Source organism: Suncus etruscus, chromosome 1 (genome assembly GCF_024139225.1).
Source record: "Suncus etruscus isolate mSunEtr1 chromosome 1, mSunEtr1.pri.cur, whole genome shotgun sequence".
Lineage (NCBI taxonomy): Eukaryota > Metazoa > Chordata > Mammalia > Eulipotyphla > Soricidae > Suncus > Suncus etruscus.
The window spans coordinates 181,947,356-181,968,805 of NC_064848.1; the positions used below are offsets into that span (position 1 = coordinate 181,947,356).

Here is a 21,450-nt window from a genome sequence, read left to right on the forward strand (position 1 = left end):
TTTCACTTAGATTACATTACATTTATCTAACAAAAAAGTGTCAAGCCCTAAAGCGCTTTTGACTTCTCCTTTATAAGTTCTTTCTTGTTGTGAGTGTATTTATAAAAATAGCAATTCTCAAGGTTTTGTAATTCTGAATATATCTTGAAATTTTCATTGGATTTCAGATGTATTTTAAAGCTTACGTTGGTTTTGAAGGGACATGTCACATCTTGTGAGAAGTTTCTGGTTCCTCTAAAACAGAACTGGTATGATTGGCAAAATCCAGGAATTAAGGGACTTCCTTCTGGCTCCAGTGTCTGTAGTCGGAACCTAGGGACGCATCTCATGGGACTTGTTGTGATTTACTGTAGTGTTGAAATTCTGCAGGTACTCCACTTCTGTGTGAACTTTGTGTAAGCAGGGTTTCATTCAGTTCAGCTGTTGGGCAAAGTTATTATTTATGAAAATTGATCCCTATTAGTTTATCTCTTGGAACAGTGATTAGTATCAGCAATGTGACTTCCTTTTAAAAGATAAAGCTGAGAAAATGCATTTATATAGAAAGTGACCTTCAGCACATGACCTCATTCATCATTCATTGAGACTATTCTGCAAAGGATACCCAAAGAGGCTTTATTTTAGATTTCATTAAAAGAATGAAACTGCATTAAAGCATTTCCACATCAGAGTGAATGTTTCACCTTTACTTTATCTTGAGTTACTTTTTTTTTTCAAGCACGTCGTTCCATATTTTTGACATGAGTAGAAGCATAATCAGAAATTGGTTGACAGTAAGTGCAAAGAGCTTCAAGATCTGCTTCAGCTTACCTTTCTTAAATTCAAAAAACATCTGTTTGAATGGGACATGTTTGGTCTTGAAATACGGTAATTATTTTCTCATTCATTTAGCCATCTGATCATCATATAACAAGATACATTTTTAAATCAACCTTTTATTGTGGGTACTGCACCTTTAATGAAATTGGGTTTTTTTATGTGTTTATTTTTATGCTATTATTCAAATATTATCACCAATTAATGCATGTTGCTTAGATTTGAAGGATTAAGTATTGTGCAATTGATATTATTCTACCTAAAAGTAAATTTTTAAGAAAAGAAAAAAAAAGCACTTTCTACATTTCAATAGTCCAGCATTTTGCTGTTAAACTATTACGAGGTTAGGGTTAAGATATATTCACTTTCCTGTCTTTGAACTATTGTGTTTTTTACCACTGTCAAAACTAAAGACCATGAATTTACACATCTCCAAAGATTATTTAAGGAGTGAGAGCTGGCTGCTCAACAGGTTGCTGGATTGTGTGCATGCCAGAGACTCTGGTTTTGCTCCATATGTACCTTCAAATGCTGTCTCAATAGACACTGAGCACCACCAAGTGTAAAAAAAAAAAAAAGATAAATTATTTAAGGGATGGAGAAATAGTACAGCAAGTAGGGTGCTTACCTTGCTGTAACCAACCCAGGTTAATCCCCAGCACCACATCCTGAGCCTGCAAGGAATGATCTCTGAGCACAGAGTTAAATCCCTGGCCTTATGACCTAAAAAAAAAAAGTTTTTTTGTATGTGTGTGAAGCAAGATAGTTTTTATTGAACAAACCTTGATTAGAAAGATGAGGAGGACAGAAAGAGGAAATTTAAAAGACAACACAAACACAGGCTTCTCCAAACTGGGGAAAAAAGCAAGCAAGATATAGTATAGAGAGAACACAGGCTCCAAGAGCAAGACTGTGGCCAAAAAATGTTTACCTAAGATTACTGCTGGGTCCAGCAATGGAAAAAAGAAGTCTCTGTCCGACTTGCCCATGAATTAGAAACAGACCTTCTGGGGCCGGGCGGTGGCGCAAGAGGTAAGGTGCTGCCTTGCCTGCGCTAGCCTTGGACGGACCACGGTTCGATCCCCCGGTGTCCCATATGGTCCCCCAAGCCAGGAGCGACTTCTGAGCGCATAGCCAGGAGTAACCCCTGAGCGTCACTGGGTGTGGCCCAAAAACCAAAAAAAAAAAAAAAAAAAAAAAGAAACAGACCTTCTCTTACTTAAAATTCTGCCCAACATGACTTCACTGGCTGTATAGAAACCTAAAGGTACTGAAAATATTGGACACTAGAAAGCAATTGTCTGTAGAAAGAAGGAACTGTAGGACTGTAACCTATTCATAAATCATGACCTGCCAATACTGTTGGTTTGTTTTTGGTAAAAGGCCAAAATGTGAATTTGCACATCTCCAAAGATTTTTTTTCTTTTTCTTTTTTTTTTTTTTTTTTTTTTGGTTTTTGGTTTTTGGGCCACACCCGGTGGTGCTCAAGGGTTACTCCTGGCTGTCTGCTCAGAAATAGCTCCTGGCAGGCATGGGGGACCATATGGGACACCGGGATTCGAACCAACCACCTGTGGTCCTGGATCGGCTGCTTGCAAGGCAAACACCACTGCTATCTCTCCGGGCCCTCCAAAGATTATTTAAGGGCGGGGCCAGCGAGGTGGTGCTAGAGGTAAGGTGTCTGCTTTGCAAGCGCTAGCCAAGGAAGGACCGCGGTTCTATCCCCCGGCGTCCCATATGGTCCCCCCAAACCAGGGGCAATTTCTGAGCACTTAGCCAGGAGTAACCCCTGGCATCAAACGGGTGTGGCCCGAAAAACCAAAAAAAAAAAAAAAAGATTATTTAAGGGCTCAGAGCTGGCTATTCAACAGGTTGCTGGATTGTGTCTGTGGGCCGGAGGTTCTGGTTTAGCTCCATATGTACCTCCAAACACAGTCTCAGTGGATTCTGAGCACCACCACGTATAAAAAAGATACATTTTTTAAGGGCTAGAGTGATAGTACAGCAACCAAGAACCCAGACAGAACTGGTAAATTACTTAATCATAATGGCTATTAAGCACAATGATTCTGACATTGTTGGTGTCAGTACTCTAAATTACCTAATTGTTTACCACCATTGGGGTGAAGGGAATGTTGTGTGTGGTCATGGGCATGCTCTTAGATTTGGTGGCCCAACCAGCCAACCAGGCTGGCAGTTCAGAGTGAGGGTTTAAGGACATTGGTCAGACTCTCTGCAGTGCTGGCATTGCCCAGGCCATAACTGGTGGGTGGTGTTTCTTAACCTGCCAACAGGGCTGTCCCAGCAATGCTGGAAGGGACCAGGTGGTGCCAGGAATTGAACTCATCTATAATTGCTGTACTTGAATTGTAATCCCAGTCCTCGCCCTGCATGATTTTTGTTTTGTTTTATTTTTTGGTTTTTGGGATATATCTTGCGGTGCTCAGAGCTTAATCATAGCTAAGTTTCAGGGATCAGTCCTAGGAGGTACTCAGACCATATGTGGTGCCAGGAATTGAACCGGGACAATGCAAGGCAAGCAGCTTAACGATTTTTTAAATAACATTCCTTATATATTTATGTAATTCTTATTCATTCCATAGAATATGTTTTGTATCGTTAATATATATTAAAACATGTGTTGTTAATTTATATTATATTATGTATTGTTAATTTATATTATAAAATGTAGATAATCTATTAGTCATACTATTGCTCCTGACTGTACAAAATATATCACTTGGTATAGACATTGACATCAAAGTGAATACTCTATCATGAGGAAAATTATTTCAAGTCAAAATTAGCACTGTTACCTTGAACATTTCAGTGAAAATGTCAATTGTACAGTGTCCAATATTCAAAATCGTTCCTTTTGGGAACTTTTAATAATAAACTTCAAAAATTAAAATCAAGTGCTCATTCTCGAAGGGATTAATTTGAAAAGTTATGAAGAAATGAACTATAAAGCTAGTGGAACATGAAGATTAAAAACAGCATTAATATTCCACAAAGGCTTAATAATAGCCCATGAATTTCTCTTGCAGTGACTACATTGCAGCTGAAGGAAGAGTTGATAGATGGAGAGGATTACCATTTCCTCCAAGGAGCATCTGATCAGGAAAGCAATGGCTCTGCTAACTTCTACATCAAACAAGAGCCCTGAGGTGGCTCAGAAACTGAGGGCGGGCGGGGAGAATTTTACACAGGGCTGATTTATAATCAATCCGGCTGTACAGTGGGGCTATTCTACTGGGACATTTTGCTAAACATAGAAAATTTCAGTTCCAGATTTTTCAGGTGGGTGGGGAAACTATTTTAGTCGTGGGGAGAAAATTTTTCAATTTATAAAAGATGGACAATTTTTTGTGTTGTATTTGAAGCTTTTGAAAGAATTTTGTAATATTTTCCAAGTTTGGATTTATGTGCATTGTTAACAAGAACTGAAATTCTAACTTTTTTGGTAAGATTAAAGTTTAGGTAGCAGGATTGAAGGAAATGATTTAAGAAAAGGATATAGTTGTAAATGCAAATGAACTGTCATTACAAATGAACCTTTTTGGTACCTGTTGGGAGACTTGGGGATTTTAGAAGTTAGGCCAGTCACATTTCCAGCTTTCTTTGCTGCAGAAATATGCAACTGAACCCCCTCATTGAGGGTTTATCACCACATACATCATGGAAGGGTTAATTAATGTTTATCAGCATTTTTATTGCAGCCCACTTTGTTTGTACAGAAATGTTTTTTCATTCTGTGAAAATTTATTTGGAGTTCTGAAAGTAAAAGAACTCTAGATACTTTTATATTCTTTTAATGAAAAAAAAAAAAGGTTAAAAATTATCCTAACACTAAAGTGTTAAACTGGAATGGTTGACAAGATATACAGGATCTCAGTGTACATGTTGAGGGGTTAGGGAAAATGCTATATTGTCCTGAGTTTCTTTTATTTTCCTTAGTTAAAAATACCCTCACTGAAGGGATTCTGATCAGTTCTCTGCCATTTATCTCCATCTGTGAGATAAATAGTTGGTGTAATCACACACCCCAAAACAGATGTTCTATATTACCAGAAGAATCAAAAGTTGGTTAAAACCAAAGTAAGTTTAGATTTCGAAATCATTCCATCTCTGCTTTTAACTACCCCAGATTTGTTAGGAAACTTAATTTGAAAGAGAATTTAATTTTCTTACAATACCACATGTATGAATAGTCTCTAATTGTATTCAGAATTAATTTTAACAACAAATTTGGACCATTGTGAACATTCCCTATTTTAAAATTTGATGGCTTTTTTTTTTTTAATGGAATAGGATGTAAGGGTAAATTGGTGAAAGGTTTGCTCTCTGCATTTTCTAACTTTCTGAGTTGTGACTGAATGAGAGAGCTCTAGCGTTTACCAGTGAGGTTCATAAACTAAACTCTCAGGAATTAATTGCATCTGTTCTAGAAGTGCTTCTGGGTCTTAGCCTGGCCTCTTCAGAGTGGCATATTGACCATCTCCTCTGGAATATAGGTAGGGCTAATTAGAAATTAATCAAAATGATTAACCTCTACAGTCCTTCAGCCTATGGAATGCTTTAAAAATATATTAATGGAAAGCCCCAGGAGACCAGTTTAGGTAAGATTTTTGTTTGAATTTTAAAATGCATAGAACGTTAAAAACCAGCAATTTATTTTCTAAACTATTGCTCTACTTTGGGAATAATAGCATTGGTAATACGCACAGGTTTACCTCATTCTATGCAAGAGGGGTTCATAACATAAGGTTTTGTAGTTGCTACTGGAAGTAAAATTTGTTACTTTATAGTGTAAGAACGTATGGAATCGCATGATAACATTTCTTAATACTCTTTAGGGACATAAACACAGATCATATCAACGCCAAGTTGATTCTCATGTGTCAAATATATGTGAATTCAACCGTTAAGTTACTGGATATTTATCTTATACAACAGTACTGAGAGGGACCTACTCTAAATGTGACATCCTCACACTTCCCCGATCTTTTTTCTATAATCTCCTATAAACTTAGAAGACTTCCAAAGCAAGGGTTACAGTAGTCTTTTTTCTCAGGCTCAGTTGATCAAACCCAGGACTCTAATATCTATGACTTATGCACATGAAGCCAGGTGTTCAGCAGACTCTACCAATCCCTTGGACTTGAAGCTCAATAAGAAACTGCATAAACCAGGAGGGATTAGATTTGGAGCCTGGTAGTTATGTGAAACGCTTGCTCGTTTGAAACCAGGTTTTGTAAGCTTCCAATTCTGTAGCAAAACCAGGCTCTGCGAGTATTCTTAATTTCCCAGCTATTCAAGAGTTGTTTCTTGTCTTGATCTCATGACCAGCAGCTAAAGGTTGGTAAGGACTTCCTACCGTCTGAGTACAATCTGAAGCCCTCTCTGTTCACATTCTAGCCTCCTGCTGCTGCTGAACAGAAAGTAAATTACTGCAGAGATTTATGTCTTAGCCATAACTACAGCTGTCCAACTCAGTCGCCCCTTTCTCTTTCACAGTTATTCAAAATGTACTGCTGACTTTGGGTTTGGTTGTTTTTCTTTCCCTATTAGAATTATTTGGGGATTTTTGGTAGTTTAAACTCCTTAACCTTTTCCTTGCTATGTATGAGGAAAGCTGAAGCTGTTATCAACTTCTTATTCTACGGATACTAACACGGGTTTTCAGTGTTTGTTTGTTTTTATTATTATTATTATTATTTTGCGTGATGTGAATACCCTTTCCCATCAATATTTGTATTATGGTGCTATATATTTGGTAATGATCCTTTACTATTGGGAAGGGATTTTAAAAATACTGTGATTAAACTGGGTTTCTTCCTTTGATTTTCATACTTTAAATAAAGCCACAGTCATTTATACACAAGAAAAGTATCTGTCCCTGGGCAAATCTTTTGAGGACAGAGGTCAAAGTAAACTGCATAAGGTTTTTACATCATTTCTGTATGTATTTGATATATAGATCAATATCTGTACAAACTTAATCTTTTATTTTCTGGGTAACTTGTGATCATTGAGAAAGTCTGAAACTTTCTCATGAAGTGTATATAACGACGTGAAAATTTCATTCAGAGAAATTTATGTTCCTTTCATTTTTACCAAATTGCAGTTTTCAGCATGGATGTGAAAAGCATTAAAATTATAACTTTGTGTACAAGATGAAAATAATTCACTAAATTTGCCCTTTTTTTACACAAAATAAAACGTTAAAGTTGTACTTGAGTGATTCTCCAGTGTGCTCTTTAGTATTTGAGGGAGTTCTTTCTGTATATTCAAAATATTGAGTGTTTCCTTTTTTTTTTGTTTTGTTTTTTTTTTTTTGGGCCACACCCGGCGTTGCTCAGGGGTTACTCCTGGCTGGCTGCTCAGAAATAGCTCCTGGCAGGCACAGAGGACCATATGGGACACCGGGATTCGAACCAACCACCTTTGGTCCTAGATCGGCTGCTTGCAAGGCAAACACCGCTGTGCTATCTCTCCGGGCCCAAGTGTTTTCTTTCAGCAGTAATGAGCACTACTCAGGAAAATCAGATCAGATCCATCTTTACTGAACCTGTAAGATAAAAGACTTGTGGGTCCTGAGGGACAGTAAAGCATGTGGCATACCTTTTCAATCCCAAACATCAGATATGCACCCCAAGCACTGACGGAGTTGCTCCTGAGCACCATGAGTGACCCAAAACAAAAAGGGGGCATGAGGGTGTTGAGGTGATATCTCAAAGTGTTGGAGCATATGCTTAGATATGAAGCCAGAACCCCAAGTTAGATCCCACCACCATGTGTATAGGCCAAAACCAAAATGAAAGCAGCATAGGAGGGAAGGATGTCCAAAGAGCTCAAGATTTCTTGGCATGTTCTCGACCCTGGCTCCCTTCAGTCTTTTTTCCTTCCAGTTAGTCCCCTAGTCTCATGCCATGACTCTCCATTGGCCTCCTTGGGATATCCTGGAGGCCCAAGAGGGCCAAATAAAACAGGAGTGTGGACACTTGGGATGAAAGTTACATTAGTGGGCCCGGAGAGACAGCACAGCGGTGTTTGCCTTGCCTTGCAAGCAGCCGATACAGGACCAAAGGTGGTTGGTTCGAATCCCGGTGTCCCATATGGTCCCCCGTGCCTGCCAGGAGCTATTTCTGAGCAGACAGCCAGGAGTAACCCCTGAGCACCGCCGGGTGTGACCCAAAAACCAAAAAAAAAAAGAAAGTTACATTAGAACAAGGTGTTTCGGGGCCGGAGAGAGAGCATGGAGGTAAGGCGTTTGCCTTTCATGCAGAAGGTCATCGGTTCGAATCCCGGTATCTCATATGGTTCCCGGTGCCTGCCAGGAGCAATTTCTGAGCATGGAGCCAGGAGTAACCCCTGAGCACTGCTGGGTATGACCCAAAAACCACAAAAAAGAAAAAAAGTGTTTCAAGATTGGCATGCTTGCTCCTTAGAGGACTTATTTTGAGTTACTCCTGGCTCTGAATTTAAGGATTATTCCTGGCAGTGCTCAGGGGGCCATATGGGATGCTGAGGATTAAACCAGGGTCAGCTTCATGCAAGCCCAATGCCCTACCCATTGTACTATCATTCCAGCCCCTTGACATTTTTGTTTTTAACTACATTCACCCCACTAGCAGCATAGTTTAAAGGATATAAAGATAGCACAACTGGCTCTTGCTGTTATTTACATTGATGGATGACAAAAATGCCTGCTTTAAATTTTTGTTTGGGAACCACACTTGTAGTACCCATAGGCTAATTCCTGGCTCTATGCTCAGAGATCACTCCTAAAGATGTTCTGGGGACTATGTGATGCCAGGGATCAAGCCCAGGTCAGCCACGTGCAAGGGAAGCACCTCATCCCTGTATTATCTTTCTGACCCTAACAAAGCAATTTATAATAGAGAATTTGGGGAATTGAGGTGGGGTGGGTGTCTCAGGGCCTCGTTTTACTACATACACTTTGGAAAAATGTAACGTTGCAAGACCTAATTTCTGTCCTGCTTTCTAAGTCTGAGTTGCCCTTGTAAGTTATAATTCCCAGGTGGTGTCATTTAATATATCCCATGAGCTTTAACATAGATACATACTACCTAAACCATCACCTATCTCTTGGGAAACTAATTTCCTAATATGCTTCAAACCCAAAATGTTTTAAAAGCAACAAGATAGAAGCTGAAGAATTGCTTAATGGACTGAAAACATGCTTTACATTCAAGAAACCTGGGTACCAAATGGTCCCGAGCACTGCTGATTGATTTCACCTAAGTCACCACCATGTATGGCTCCCCTAAAAAAGAATAAACACAAAGAATAGCAAAGCAGTTCAAGTAGATAAGACAACAGGTTGAAGAATATGTTTTGCATATTGATTCTAAACCCAGCAAAACATAGTAACCTGAGGTGGAGGGTAACCCCATTTCCCCAATTTTTTCCCCCAGAAATAGGGCCAAAGGGATGAGAGATAATAGAGCAGGTAAGGTGCTTATCTTGCATGTGGCTGACCCAAGTTCAATCTCTTGCACCAATTTATTTTACCCTGAGCCACACCCACAGGAGTGAATTGAGTGCAGTAGTGAGCCCTGAGCACTGCTGGTGTGACCACAAAATCAAAAAAGGTCAGGGATTAGATAAGAGTTGCCTTTTGGATACAGGCCCCAGGTCAATTCCCAGCACTACAGATATCAAACACCAGTAGTGACACTAAGACCAATTTTTTTTTCTTTGCTTTTTAGACCAGACCTAGCAGTGCTCAAGGAATACACCTGGCTCCACTTAGGAAATATCCCCTGGTTGGGGCCAGAGAGATAGCACAGTTGTAGGGCGTTTGCCTTGCACGTGGACGACCCAGGATGGATCTAGGTTCTATTCCCAGCACCCCATATGGTCTCCCAAACCTGCCAGGAGCAATTTATGAGTGCAGGGCTAGGAGTAACCAGAGTGCTGCTGGGTTTGTCCCAAACACACACAAAAAAAGAAATATTCCTGGTGGAGCTCGGAGATTGGGAGGCAATCTGGGATCAAACCTAGGTGTACTATCATTCCAACTCCCTAATAACTTGTAAAAAAAAAAAAAATCATTGTGAAGATTAAATGAACCTAAAGCCCATATTGATAGCTACTAGGTTATTTTCTTCGTTGGTTTTTGTCTTTTGTAGGTTTTTGGGTCACAACTGAGGGGTTACTCCTGGCAGGTTCAGGAAACCAAGTGGGATGACAAGAATTGAACCCAGGTTGGCCACAAGCAAGGCAAATACCATATCTGCTGTGCTATCACTCCAAATTCTGTTGGTCCATAATAATGCAAGGAACAAGCACCAGAGTGTACATGGGTTGGAGCACAGGCTTTGCCCGTAGGAATCGCAGGATTAGTTCCACCACGAAGCCATTAGTAGTCTTGAATACAGCATGGTGTGGCTCCCAAATAAGTGTGTAAAACTTGCGAGTTTCATTGAAGGGAGTGGTTAACAGTAGGAGGTACACTAGTCCTAAGTGCCATAGATCCAGCCCAGGCCTCAAGCACAACAGCTGTGTGGTTTTTCCTTGAAGCCTCATTTCATTTTACTCTACAATCCAGTGACAGCATTTTACAGATGGCTTCCACTTTCTGACACAAACAGCCCAAGTACAGTTAGCAAAAACTTAACTCCAGACAACGCTTACCTTCTTCAAATTCATTACTTCCCACCTTAGAATCAGTGCCAGCAAAGGTCGGACCCTTCTTCCACACCAAGCAGCTCTGGTTTTAGATAATGCTATTAACAAGGGAATCACTCACTTTCCAATTTAGGACCAAGAAAGCACAGGACATTGCAGTTTTCAAAGGCTTTAATAGTAAAGACTTATTAGAAAAGAAAAAATCCGTTTACTTCCACATCGAGATGAAGAGATGTTTCCAAATATCACATGGTGCCCCTTATTCGTAGATCCAGTCAAAAGCACAGGACTTATAATTCACCAGTTCTTCGGGTTTAAACCACAGACTGATTTCTTTCTCAGCACTTTTTACTGAGTCACTGCCATGAATGATGTTCCTAAGAAAGAGAACAATTACTAGACACTAAAGAGAGTGAAATTCAAATCTACATACTAGATTAACTTCTTTTTTTTTTTTTTAAAGATTTGTTTTTAGTTTACTTTCCCAAATGAAATTAAGACTTCTTTTTTTTTTTTTTTTTTTAGATTAACTTGAAGTAGATAACTACAGACCTTCTCAACGCTTGAAGGATTCAATCTTCCTCTTTGCCCTCCTTCTACACACTACTATTTTCTCTGAAAAATAGCTGTAGGGGACCAGTGAGCTCACATGGCTGAGTGCATGTTTTCACACTGCAACCCTGGGTCCATTCTGGCACCCCATGGTCCTTGAGCAGTGCCTAGAATGACTCCAAGGACACAGCTGGATATAGGCCTCCCCACCCCCAATAAAATCTAGAACGAAGGATGTGAGTAAAGTGCATGTCTTGTATACAGGACATGGACTCAACCCACAGCACAGCAAAAAATAAAACTATAAAAGTACTTGATGAAAACCTGCCTTGGGACAGGAAGTACAGGGGTGAAGGTGCTTGCCTTCATGCTACCAACCCCAGTTAATTCTCTGGCATTGTATAGTGAGAAGTGAATCAAAGACACCCCTATCACTCCCCAGTACAGAGTTAAGTGTACCAGTATTGTATCATATTATCAAAGAAAAAAACATTAACTTTTTAAGTCTTCTCTCCTTCAAATCAGTGCTTGTACTTCAAGAGTACTGTGCCGGGACCGGAGAGATAGCATGGAGAGTAAAGAGTTTGCCTTTCATGCAGAAGGTCATCGGTTCGAATGCCGGCATCCCATATGGTCCCCCTAGCCTGCCAGGAGCAATTTCTGAGTGTAGAGCCAGGAGGAACCCCTGAGCAGTGCCGGGTGTGACCCAAAAAACAAAAAAAAAAAAAAGAGACTACTGTGCCAAAAATATCTCAATTCTGAAAACAGGAAAAGCCTACACAAGCTACATACCAAAACCAGAACTAGGGCTAGAGTGATAGTACAGTAGGTAGAATGTTTGCCCTGCACACGGCAGACCCAGGTTTAATCCCCGGAATCCCGCATGGTCCCCCAAGCAGCACTAAGTAATTCCTGAGTGTAGTGCCAGGTGTGACCCAAAATCAAACAAAAACAGAACTAGATGTAATTATTATTTAGCAAGAGCCACGTCTTCAAATTTTGCAAAGTCTATCCAAACTAATTACTGATAATCTCTTTCTTCCCTATTTTTTTTAACTACTGTATCTCCAATGAAGTCATTAATACAATGGCAGATTTAGTAAGCTCTTGTTAGCTGTTTATTCTGTTAAATTGGTGTGTTCCTGAAGTTTGGTCAGATTGGTGTTCCTCAAGTGAATCATAGAGGGATGATGAGGTAGGATATTCCTTACTTTATAACTAAAGGTCTGTTTGGTTTTGTTTAAACTTTTCAGTGAGGCGGGGTCATGGGCCACTCCCAGCACAGTCAGTGCCAGAGATCAAACTTGGGCCATTATATAAATCAAATACATTAATCCCTGCAATACTTCTTCAATCCCATAACTGAATTTTTTTCAGGGGGAGGCAGGAGATACTTTCAAGTGGTACTCAGGAGGATCTGGAGGCCCCACCAGCGGATTCTTGGCCAACTGGACTAAAGGATACAATGGTACTTGGGTCCTTCAGTGCCAGCATGCCACACAAGCAATACGAGGGACACCTCCAGGATCACACACCAGTGGATGTGTGTCAGATTGAGCCAATGCTAGGCAAGTACACTAACTGCAAGACTGTCTCCCAGCCTCTGATACTGTTTTATACCAGTTTTGACTGTTCTATACCCAAGGCAATCAAAATAACTGACTCACTAACAGAGCCCCAAGAGAGTGGAAACAAAGCCCACCCTACCCTACATGCACATTTGGCACTGGTTCCCCTGTCCCTCAGTGGAGGCTGCTGGATCATACCAGATCAACATTAGCAACTAACTACTTCTCAGAGACCTTGATCAAACTTAGGAGTAGCAAATTCTCCCAGGGCAGAGAAAATACAGTGGATAAGGTATATAAACGACACAGATTTGAGTCCCAGTGCCACTTATGCCCTGAGCATCACCAGAGTGACCCCTAAACAAAGAGCCAGAATAGTCCCAGAGAACGACTAACCATTATGTTTGGGTCTCCATCATCACCACCACCCCAGCTAAAATAAGGAAAGCTATCCACTGGCAATTACTACCTAATGTTAAGATTCAAAAGTTTTCTGAATCTCAAATTGCCAATATTTAAAAGGGAGACAAGGTGGAGAAAAGAGCTCAAAGGGATGGAGTTTGTGCTTTGAATGAGGAAGGCCTGGGTTCAATGAATGGCACAACCAACAATGTCCCCACCCCCAAAAAAAATTTTAATCGAAAAAATTAAAAACAAGTGGTAATGGAAAAAGGTGCATGCCCTCTTCATGACTTACCTGCCAACCTGAATGCAGAAGTCCCCTCGAATGGTGCCAGGCTTAGAATCTGCTGGGTTGGTCTCCCCAAGCATCACTCGCCCTGTCTTCACAACATTCAGCCCCTCCCAGACCTAGGCAGTATAAAAAAGGAAACACATGAGGATGTGCATTCAGGTCACATACCAACTCCAAAAAAGCACAGAGTACTATATCCAATACTCAAACTTCCATCCTCCAGGTCTTGCTCGGAGACAGAGATAATCTACCCAGCTTCCCTGCCTACTGGGAAGCCTAATTTACACCATGAGAATCAAGGCAGAGTTCTGACACAGCCACCAGAGCTGAGAAGCAATGGTGACCAAAAGGTCAAGGAGATCAGACTCATTGGTGCAGCAGAAAAAAAGGGAATGCAGAAACAGAGGAGGTGGCAAAGAGAGCCAGAGCAATAGCGCAATGGGTAGGGAGCTCACCTTGCATAAAGCTGGCCAGGGTTTGATCCTTGGCACCATACAAGGATCCCCCAATCCAACCAAGAGTGATTTTTTTTTCGGCCCACATCCGTTTGATGCTCAGGGGTTACTCCTGGCTAAGCGCTCAGAAATTGCCCCTGGCTTGGGGGGACCATATGGGACACCAGGGGATCGAACCACGGTCCTTCCTTGGCTAGCGCTTGCAAGGCAGACATCTTACCTCTAGCACCACCTCGCAGGCCCCAACCAAGAGTGATTTTTGAACACAGAGCCAGGAGTAAGTCACCACCTTCTCCCCCTCAAAAAAGATGGCAAAGGGGCTGGAGAGATAGCATGGAGGTAATGCGTTTGCCTTGCATGCAGAAGACCGGTGGTTCAAATCCCGACATCCCATATGGTCCTTCGAGCCTGCCAGGAGCAATTTCTGAGCATAGAGCCAGGAGGAACCCCTGAGCGCTGCCGGGTGTGACCCAAAAAAAACAAAAAATAAATAAATAAATGCAAAGAAAAGGAAACCTGGGTCCAAAAAATGAGCATAGATATTAAGGCTTTGTACCTCCCTGCTTGATCCTTGGTATCATTCTTGGTGCCCTGAGCACCTCAACTGCTGGGCAAAGAACCAGGAATCATCCCACATTCCCTGCCCCCTGCCACATAAAGGAGGGGAACATATCTTCCAGGAAAGAGCAGAAAGAAAAGCACATCTTCAGAAAAAGGGAAACAGACCTACTTTCTCCAACTACAGTACCTACCCTCCCCCTGCCTGTCCTGTGCTTCTCCTAGTTACCTCCAATTGCAATTACCATTGCGGGGAAAAAATGGGGCACTTGTTTCTAGCACAGGAACGCAGAGAACTCCTGGTTCCCATGTTACCCATGAATAATTGAAATTTCCATTATAACATTTAAAACTATATTAAGATCTCACTAAAAATAGCTGTCAAACCACTAAAAAATCTAGCTGTTTTGTAGTCAAACTATTTCAACCCCAAGGAGATTTGCTTCCAAGTGTTATTTTTTTCTGTCATCTGCCTCCCTTTTTCCTTCTTCCTCTATTAACTAATTGCTCTATTAATTAATCCCAGACCATGGAGAGTACATACCTTGAATGTTTTCGACCCTGGGTTCCTCCCCCAGCATCATAAAGTGTTTCAGAAGGCAGCATTTATTCAGGGATTGTAGGATCACTGACGAATGTGCTCACAAAATGCATGACCTTGTCTCAAGAATATGCATGACCCATCTCCCTCATCATGGCCACCATGAACCTACCACTTACCATGGCCACCACTGGCCCAGAGTTCATGTATTTCACAAGCCCTGGGAAGAATGGTCGGTCTTTGAGGTCAATGTAATGCTGCTTCAGGAGGTCCTCAGAGGCCTGACAATTGAAGAACAGATGATGGTTAAGGGGGCCGGAGAGAGAGCATAGAGGTAAGGTGTTTGCCTTGCATGCAGAAGGTTGGTGGTTCGAATCCTGGCATCCCATAAGGTCCCCGGAGCCTGCCAGGAGCGATCTCTGAGCATAGAGCCAGGAGTAAACCCTGAGCACTGCCGGGTGTTACCCAAAAACCAAAATCCAAAAAAAAAAGGATGATGGTTAAGAACTGAAGTGGGGGCCCGGAGAGATAGCACAGCGGTGTTTGCCTTGCAAGCAGCCGATCCAGGACCAAAGGTGGTTGGTTCGAATCCGGTGTCCCATATGGTCCCCCGTGCCTGCCAGGAGCTATTTCTGAGCAGACAGCCAGGAGTAACCCCTGAGCACCGCCGGGTGTGGCCCAAAAACCAAAAAAAAAAAAAAAAAAAAAGAACTGAAGGTGGGGGGCAGGGAGGTGGCACTAGCGGTAAGGCATCTGCCTTGCAAGTGCTAACCTAAGACCACAGTTTGATCCCCAGCGTCCCATATGGTCCCCTAAGCCAGGAACAATTTCTGAGCGCATAGCCAGGAGTAACCCCTCAGCGTCACCAAATGTGGCCCAAAAACAAACAAACAAACAAAAAACTGAAAGGGAGGGGGGCTGGAGCGATAAAGCAGTGGTAAGGCATTTGCCTTGCACACAGCCAATCCAGGATGGGCAGTGGTTCAAATCCTAACATCCCATATGGTCCCCCAAGGCCTGCCAGGAGCGATTTCTTGAACATAGAGCCAGGAGTAACCCCTGAGCAACACCAGCTGTGACCCAAAAAAGAAAAAGAACTGAAAAGGTTCAAATGTGAAAAGGGGGGAATAAAGAGGCAAATTAGAATTTACATAGGGGGACCAGAGATAGCACAGCGGTAGGGCATTTTGCCTTATAGACAGCTAATCCAGGACATACAGTGGCATCCCATATGGTCCCCTGTGCCTGCCAGGAGCGATTTCTAAACAGAGAGCCAGGAGGAACCCTTGAGTGCTGCTGGTTGTGGCTCAAAAAACAAAAACAAAAAACAAAAAAACAAAAAAAAAAGAACTGACAGAGGGACAATGATAGAGGGTAATGGCCACTTTGGTGGTAGGGTGCAGTGATTTTGGTATCAATACCATAAACATTAATTCTCTTGTAACTGTTACCTAAACTACCAATTATTTTTTTAGATTCAGTGTGACTTCATATCCTCCTAAGAACCTGCATTAATGGTGGAGGGAAGGAAGTAGACCTTAAAGGAGGGACTGGAATTGGAACATTGCTTGCCTAAAACTTAACCATGAATAATCTAGTGACTCACAATGATTCAATTTAAAAAGAAAAGGAAAAAAATAAAAAGGGAAGAAGCCACATTTAACATAAATTCTCCAAGTCAGGATACCTCAACCCACAATCATTAAGTATATTATGAAAAAACAGAATCTCAGGCAAAGGAAAATAAAAACAAAACATTCTTTTCCAGCAGGAAAAAATGTCCACACAGTGAAAGTGCCCTTATAATATTCAAAAATCTCGTTGGTAAAAGGGATGTGAGTTATTGCTAAGCTGTTTAATATTCTCAAAAACTTTGTGGAGATTGAGCCCTGAACTTCCAGCTCACCAGGCACCAACAAACACACTTCCTGGGTGTTATCATTTGATGATCTGATGCAGATTGTTGGTCTCCACTGCACAGAATGGTAGAGGTCACTGCAATGCCCTCTAACACATGCACACAAGGCCCAAAGAGCACTGCAGATGTCACAGCACAGTCTCCTCTTCGTTTAGGAGCTTGGTTAAAATTTATCCCTTCAGTTCTCCTATTAGGGCTCCAAATTCCACGTGGGAGTGAATGCCCCACACGGAAGAGCCAAGAATGGAGCAGTCACCTAATGCCTAGATAGGTCTTGAAAGGCAAATGAATTCCAAGCTGCTCTCGGTGCTGCAGTGGCCCGGGGCCCTGACTTCCTCAGATCCTGGAGCTCCGGGAGCCCCAGGACCCTGGAGCCAGGCACCCCAGTGACAGCCAAGACAGGCAGCCCAGGGCCAGCCTCCCGGCAGGTGGGCAGAACGCCAGCTTGCTGGAGTCACCTTACCTCCCTGTCGCCTTTCCAAGGGCGTGCGTCCTCCTAGCCACGAGACAGGTGCCCTAGGGTACAGCACCGAGCAAAGGGCTGGGGGTGGAGGGGAAAGGTGAGGACGAGGCCCAAAACGAACAGAGAGAAGGAAAGAAGGTCTCCGGGTAGGAAAAAGAAGCTCAGACAAAGAGGGGATAGAATAGATAGTACAGCGGATAGGGCTTTTGCTTGTACGCAGCCGACCCGAGTTGGACCCCGACATTCCATAGGGTCCGTGAGTGCCGAGCCAGGATGGGGTCAAAAATTAAAAATTAGGGGCCGGGCGGTGGCGCTGGAGGTAAGGTGCCTGCCTTGCCTGCGCTAGCCTAGGAAGGACCACGGTTCGATCCCCCGGCGTCCCATATGGTCCCCCAAGCCAGGAGCGACTTCTGAGCGCATAGCCAGGAGTAACCCCTGAGCGTCACAGGGTGTGGCCCAAAAACCAAAAAAAAAAAAAAAAAAAAAAAATTAAAAATTAGGGGCCGGAACGGTGATGCATAGCGGTAAGGCGTCTGTCTGCCTTGCAAGCACTAGCCTAGGACGGACCAGGGTTCGATCCCCCGGCCTCCCATATGGTCCCCCCCAAGCCAGGAGAGATTTCTGGGCGCATAGCCAGGAGTAACCCCTGAGCGTCACCGGGAGTGGCCTAAATCAAAAATTAAATAACCCAGCTCAGGTTGTGGGTGGGGGGGGGGGTGCATGGGGGGGGGCTCTACCTGCAGGAACTTCATGGCCACGAGGCGGAATCCCTTCTGCTCGAAGCGCTTGATGATCTCGCCCACCAGGCCGCGCTGCACGCCGTCGGGCTTGATGGCGATGAAGGTGCGTTCCGTGTTGGCCATGGTCCTGCGGGCGAGGCCAGTGAGCGAGCAAGCGCCGGGGCAGGCCGTGCCGGGGCCCGATCCCTCCACGGGAACGTCCCGGGGACTCCCCTACCCGCCCGGGGACACGTGGCGGCTCCTCCACCGGGGCCCGATCGCCCCTGGGGAAGAGGACACGGTAGGGGGCTGGGGAAGGGGCCTCCGGCGCCAGGGTGCTGGAGGGGCTGGGGAGTCGCTGGGAGCAGCGGCAGGAGAGGCCCCAAGCCTGGGGGTGTCGTGGATCGCCCCACCACCACCACCACTGTCTTACCGAGGTGCTTGCTGGCTGGGATCACCCACCCGGAGACTGCAGCGCGCGGCGAGAGAGAGAGAGCGGGCGGAAAGCGAGCCGGACCACGACCACCCGAGCCGGGAGACGCCCGCAGAGGAGGGGCGAGCGGCGGCCACTCCCCGGAGGCTCCCCGCCCAGCCCAGTCCAGTCCAGCCCAGCCCAGCTCACTGCCCCGCAGGAAGTGATTCCGAAGCTCCCCGACTTGAGCCAGCTGACCCCGGCTCCCCGGTCCAGCTCCTACTTTGCGCCCTTTGCTTTGCTGACACTTTTGCAGACACCGCGTGTGCACCCGTGCCAGGTCTGCAACCCCTTTCTTGGCCTGCCGGGTCCCTGGGCTTCAGCTGGCTCCCGAGCCCGGTGATTCTTTTTTTTTTCACCCCACTGCCCTCTTTCTGAGTGAGCCCTGCTTCCAGCCTTCAAGCCCCCTCAGCCTAATTCGAGCCTCCAGCTCAACTAGAACCTCTCCCATCTGAGCCGCTCCAACTGACCCATCCTCAGACACTGTTTTCCTCTCTGTCCCGCTTTGGAATCCCAAGGCCTTAGCAGGATACCCAGTTCTTCCCTTTAACAAAGGAGAGTGAAAGCGCTAGCCTAAAAGGGAAAGATTTCATAGAAAACAGCCTATATGCCCTGATGCTAGAATTCCCAGGGAAAAGGGGTTAAAGGAAAAGGCCACTTCTCCCACCAAGGCAGCATTTTCTGGGCTTTCTTCATGCCACCCCGAGGTAGATCCACACCTCAGCTTCATAGAAATGGATGAACAGGGGCTGGAGCAACAGTACAGCGGCTAGGGTGCTTGTTTTAGTCGTGGTCCACCCAGATTCCACCCTCAGCACCTCAGGAGGTTACAGGAGTATCAATAGAAGTGATCCTTGAGGGCAGAGTTGGGAGTAAATTTTGAACACCACCGGGTGTGTCCTCTCCCCATCTCAAAAAAGAAAATTGAGAATTGAAACCAGGCCTAAGAAAACTACAAGGCAAGGTTGGTCTGAAGTCTACTCTAGGAACTTCCTGAGTTTTCTCTATGGAAACCTCTTCTTGGGGGTCCAGAGATAGTGTAGGCCGGAACCTCTCTCAGCAGAGAGGCTGAGTTTGTTTTGTTGGTTAATTTGCTTTGATTTTGTTTGGATATTTTGTTTGTCTTTTTGTTTGTTTGGGGGGTCACACCCAACAATGCATAAAGCTTACTCCTGGCCCTGTGTTCAGGGATCACTCTGTGCTAGACCATGTGATATGCTGGAGATTGAACCTGGGTCAGCCTCATGCCAGGCAAGCACACTACCTGCTTGCTATTCCTTCCACCTTGAGACCCAGATTTGACCCCCTGCACCACAAAACCCTTGAACACTCCCAGCACTGACTCTCAAGTACAGAACTGGGAGTAACCCATGAACTCTTCTAGATATGACCCCAATTAACCCATGAACTCTACTAGATATGACCCCAATGTAAACTTTAAAATTATATATTTAAGAGCCAAGCCCAGAGAGATAGCACAGTGGGTAGAGCACTTGCCTTGCATTCAGCCAACCCAAGTTCAATCCCCAATAAACATCTCAATTCCTGAATGCAAAGTCAAATTACCCCCTGAGCATCACTGCCTGTGACCAAAAAGAAAACTTAAAAAAAATTCAAAACTCTTCATGGGGGAGCAGGAGAAATAGTACAGAGGGCAGGGCACTTGCATTGCACATATCCAACCTGATTTCAATCCCTCCAGTGGCGTATCTGGTCCTCCAGCACTGCCAAAACTGATCCCTGAGCACAGCTGGGTGTGACCACCTCCACCAAAACTTTAAAAGAAAAACTCTTCGGGCCTGGAGAGATAGCACAGTGGTGTTTGCCTTGCAAGCAGCCGATCCAAGACCAAAGGTGGATGGTTCGAATCCCGGTGTCCCATATGGTCTCCCGTGCCTGCCAGGAGCTATTTCTGAGCAGACAGCCAGGAGTAACCCCTGAGCGCTGCCGGGTGTGGCCCAAAAACAAAAAAAAAGAAAAAAGAAAAACTCTTCTTGTAACTAGAGTGGGTGGTGAGAGTAATTCTTGTTTTGAATGCAGCCATGCAGCCACTACTGCATATGGTCCCCACACACACTATCAAGAGTGACTTTGGGGCCAAGAGATAGCACAGCGGAAGGGTATTTGCCTTGCACCCAGGATGGACCTGAGTTCGAATACCGGTGTCCCATATGGTCCCAGTGCCTGCCAGGAGTGATTTCTGACCACAGAGCCAGGAGTAACCCCTGAGCACAGCTTGATGTGGCCCAAAAACAAGAGTGAACACTGCTGGGTTTCAGCCTACCAAATTGTTGCAGTAAAGCTGTCTCACCCTTGAGGAAGATACCCCTTCTCCCTCAATGCCTCATCTCCACTTCTCATTAACTGTCGCCTTCCTTCCCACACTAATAATCTCTGCCCACCACTGCCCCGCCCTTCACCATGTGCTCAACTTCCCCAGCTCAGCCTGAGACACACCCTTGACCACATTCAAGATTCTCTGCTGAGACTCAGGCCACCCCCCAGCCCTAGAGGTTCTCTGGCCTGGAGTGTCCTTGTTCTGGACCCAGGTTCCACCAGCACCTGTCCCAAGGCAGACTGAGCTCCTGTCTACCCCTAAGTACAGCGAGCATAAAAACATGTGCCATGGCCCTCTGGCCCTGGCACTGCATTCAGAACCTGGCGCTGTAGTCAGCTGCCAGCATAGGCCTCCAGCTACCCATTTAAGTTCCCAAACTCTCAGCATCCGAGTGACAATCCTCACTAGCCCCAGAGCAGGAAACATTCCCTGCTCCCTGGGCTTTAGCTTTAGCCCCAAGCACAGACCCATTTGGGCTTCTTTCCTGCAGGTAGCAAATATCACATTATATCAAATTCTTGGAGACCCAGGAATTCTCAGATTCTCACTTTCCCGTCAAAGAGCACCTCGGGGAGTGAGGAGCACACACATCTACTCTCCTCTCCTGGAAAGATCCATTAACTGAGAAGGCATACATCTATTTCTCTTCATACATCCATGTTCCATGTCAAAGCTTTGTGCAGCTAATCCCATTCTCTG

The 21,450-nt window shown here is 44.2% G+C and overlaps 2 protein-coding genes across 2 annotated transcripts in view; one reads left to right on the forward strand and one right to left on the reverse strand.

Annotated features, from left to right (window-relative positions):
- Nucleotides 1–7,048, forward strand: part of MBTD1 (mbt domain containing 1) — a 66,998-nt gene extending 59,950 nt beyond the window's left edge. The window contains exon 18 of the mRNA XM_049771000.1: nucleotides 3,864–7,048. Coding sequence (XP_049626957.1) covers nucleotides 3,864–3,982 — 119 coding nt within the window. The 3' untranslated portion in view covers nucleotides 3,983–7,048. The remainder of the gene's footprint in view (nucleotides 1–3,863) is intronic.
- A 3,578-nt stretch (nucleotides 7,049–10,626) lies between these two features.
- Nucleotides 10,627–18,556, reverse strand: LOC126004732 (nucleoside diphosphate kinase B). The gene is made up of 5 exons (XM_049771022.1): nucleotides 18,375–18,556; nucleotides 17,960–18,089; nucleotides 15,021–15,122; nucleotides 13,291–13,403; nucleotides 10,627–10,850 (listed from the first exon to the last, which is right to left on the reverse strand). The coding sequence occupies exons 2-5, from the start codon at nucleotides 18,083–18,085 to the stop codon at nucleotides 10,733–10,735; spliced, it is 459 nt and encodes a 152-aa protein (XP_049626979.1). The 5' UTR covers nucleotides 18,086–18,089; nucleotides 18,375–18,556; the 3' UTR covers nucleotides 10,627–10,732.
- Nucleotides 18,557–21,450: the final 2,894 nt, after the last annotated feature.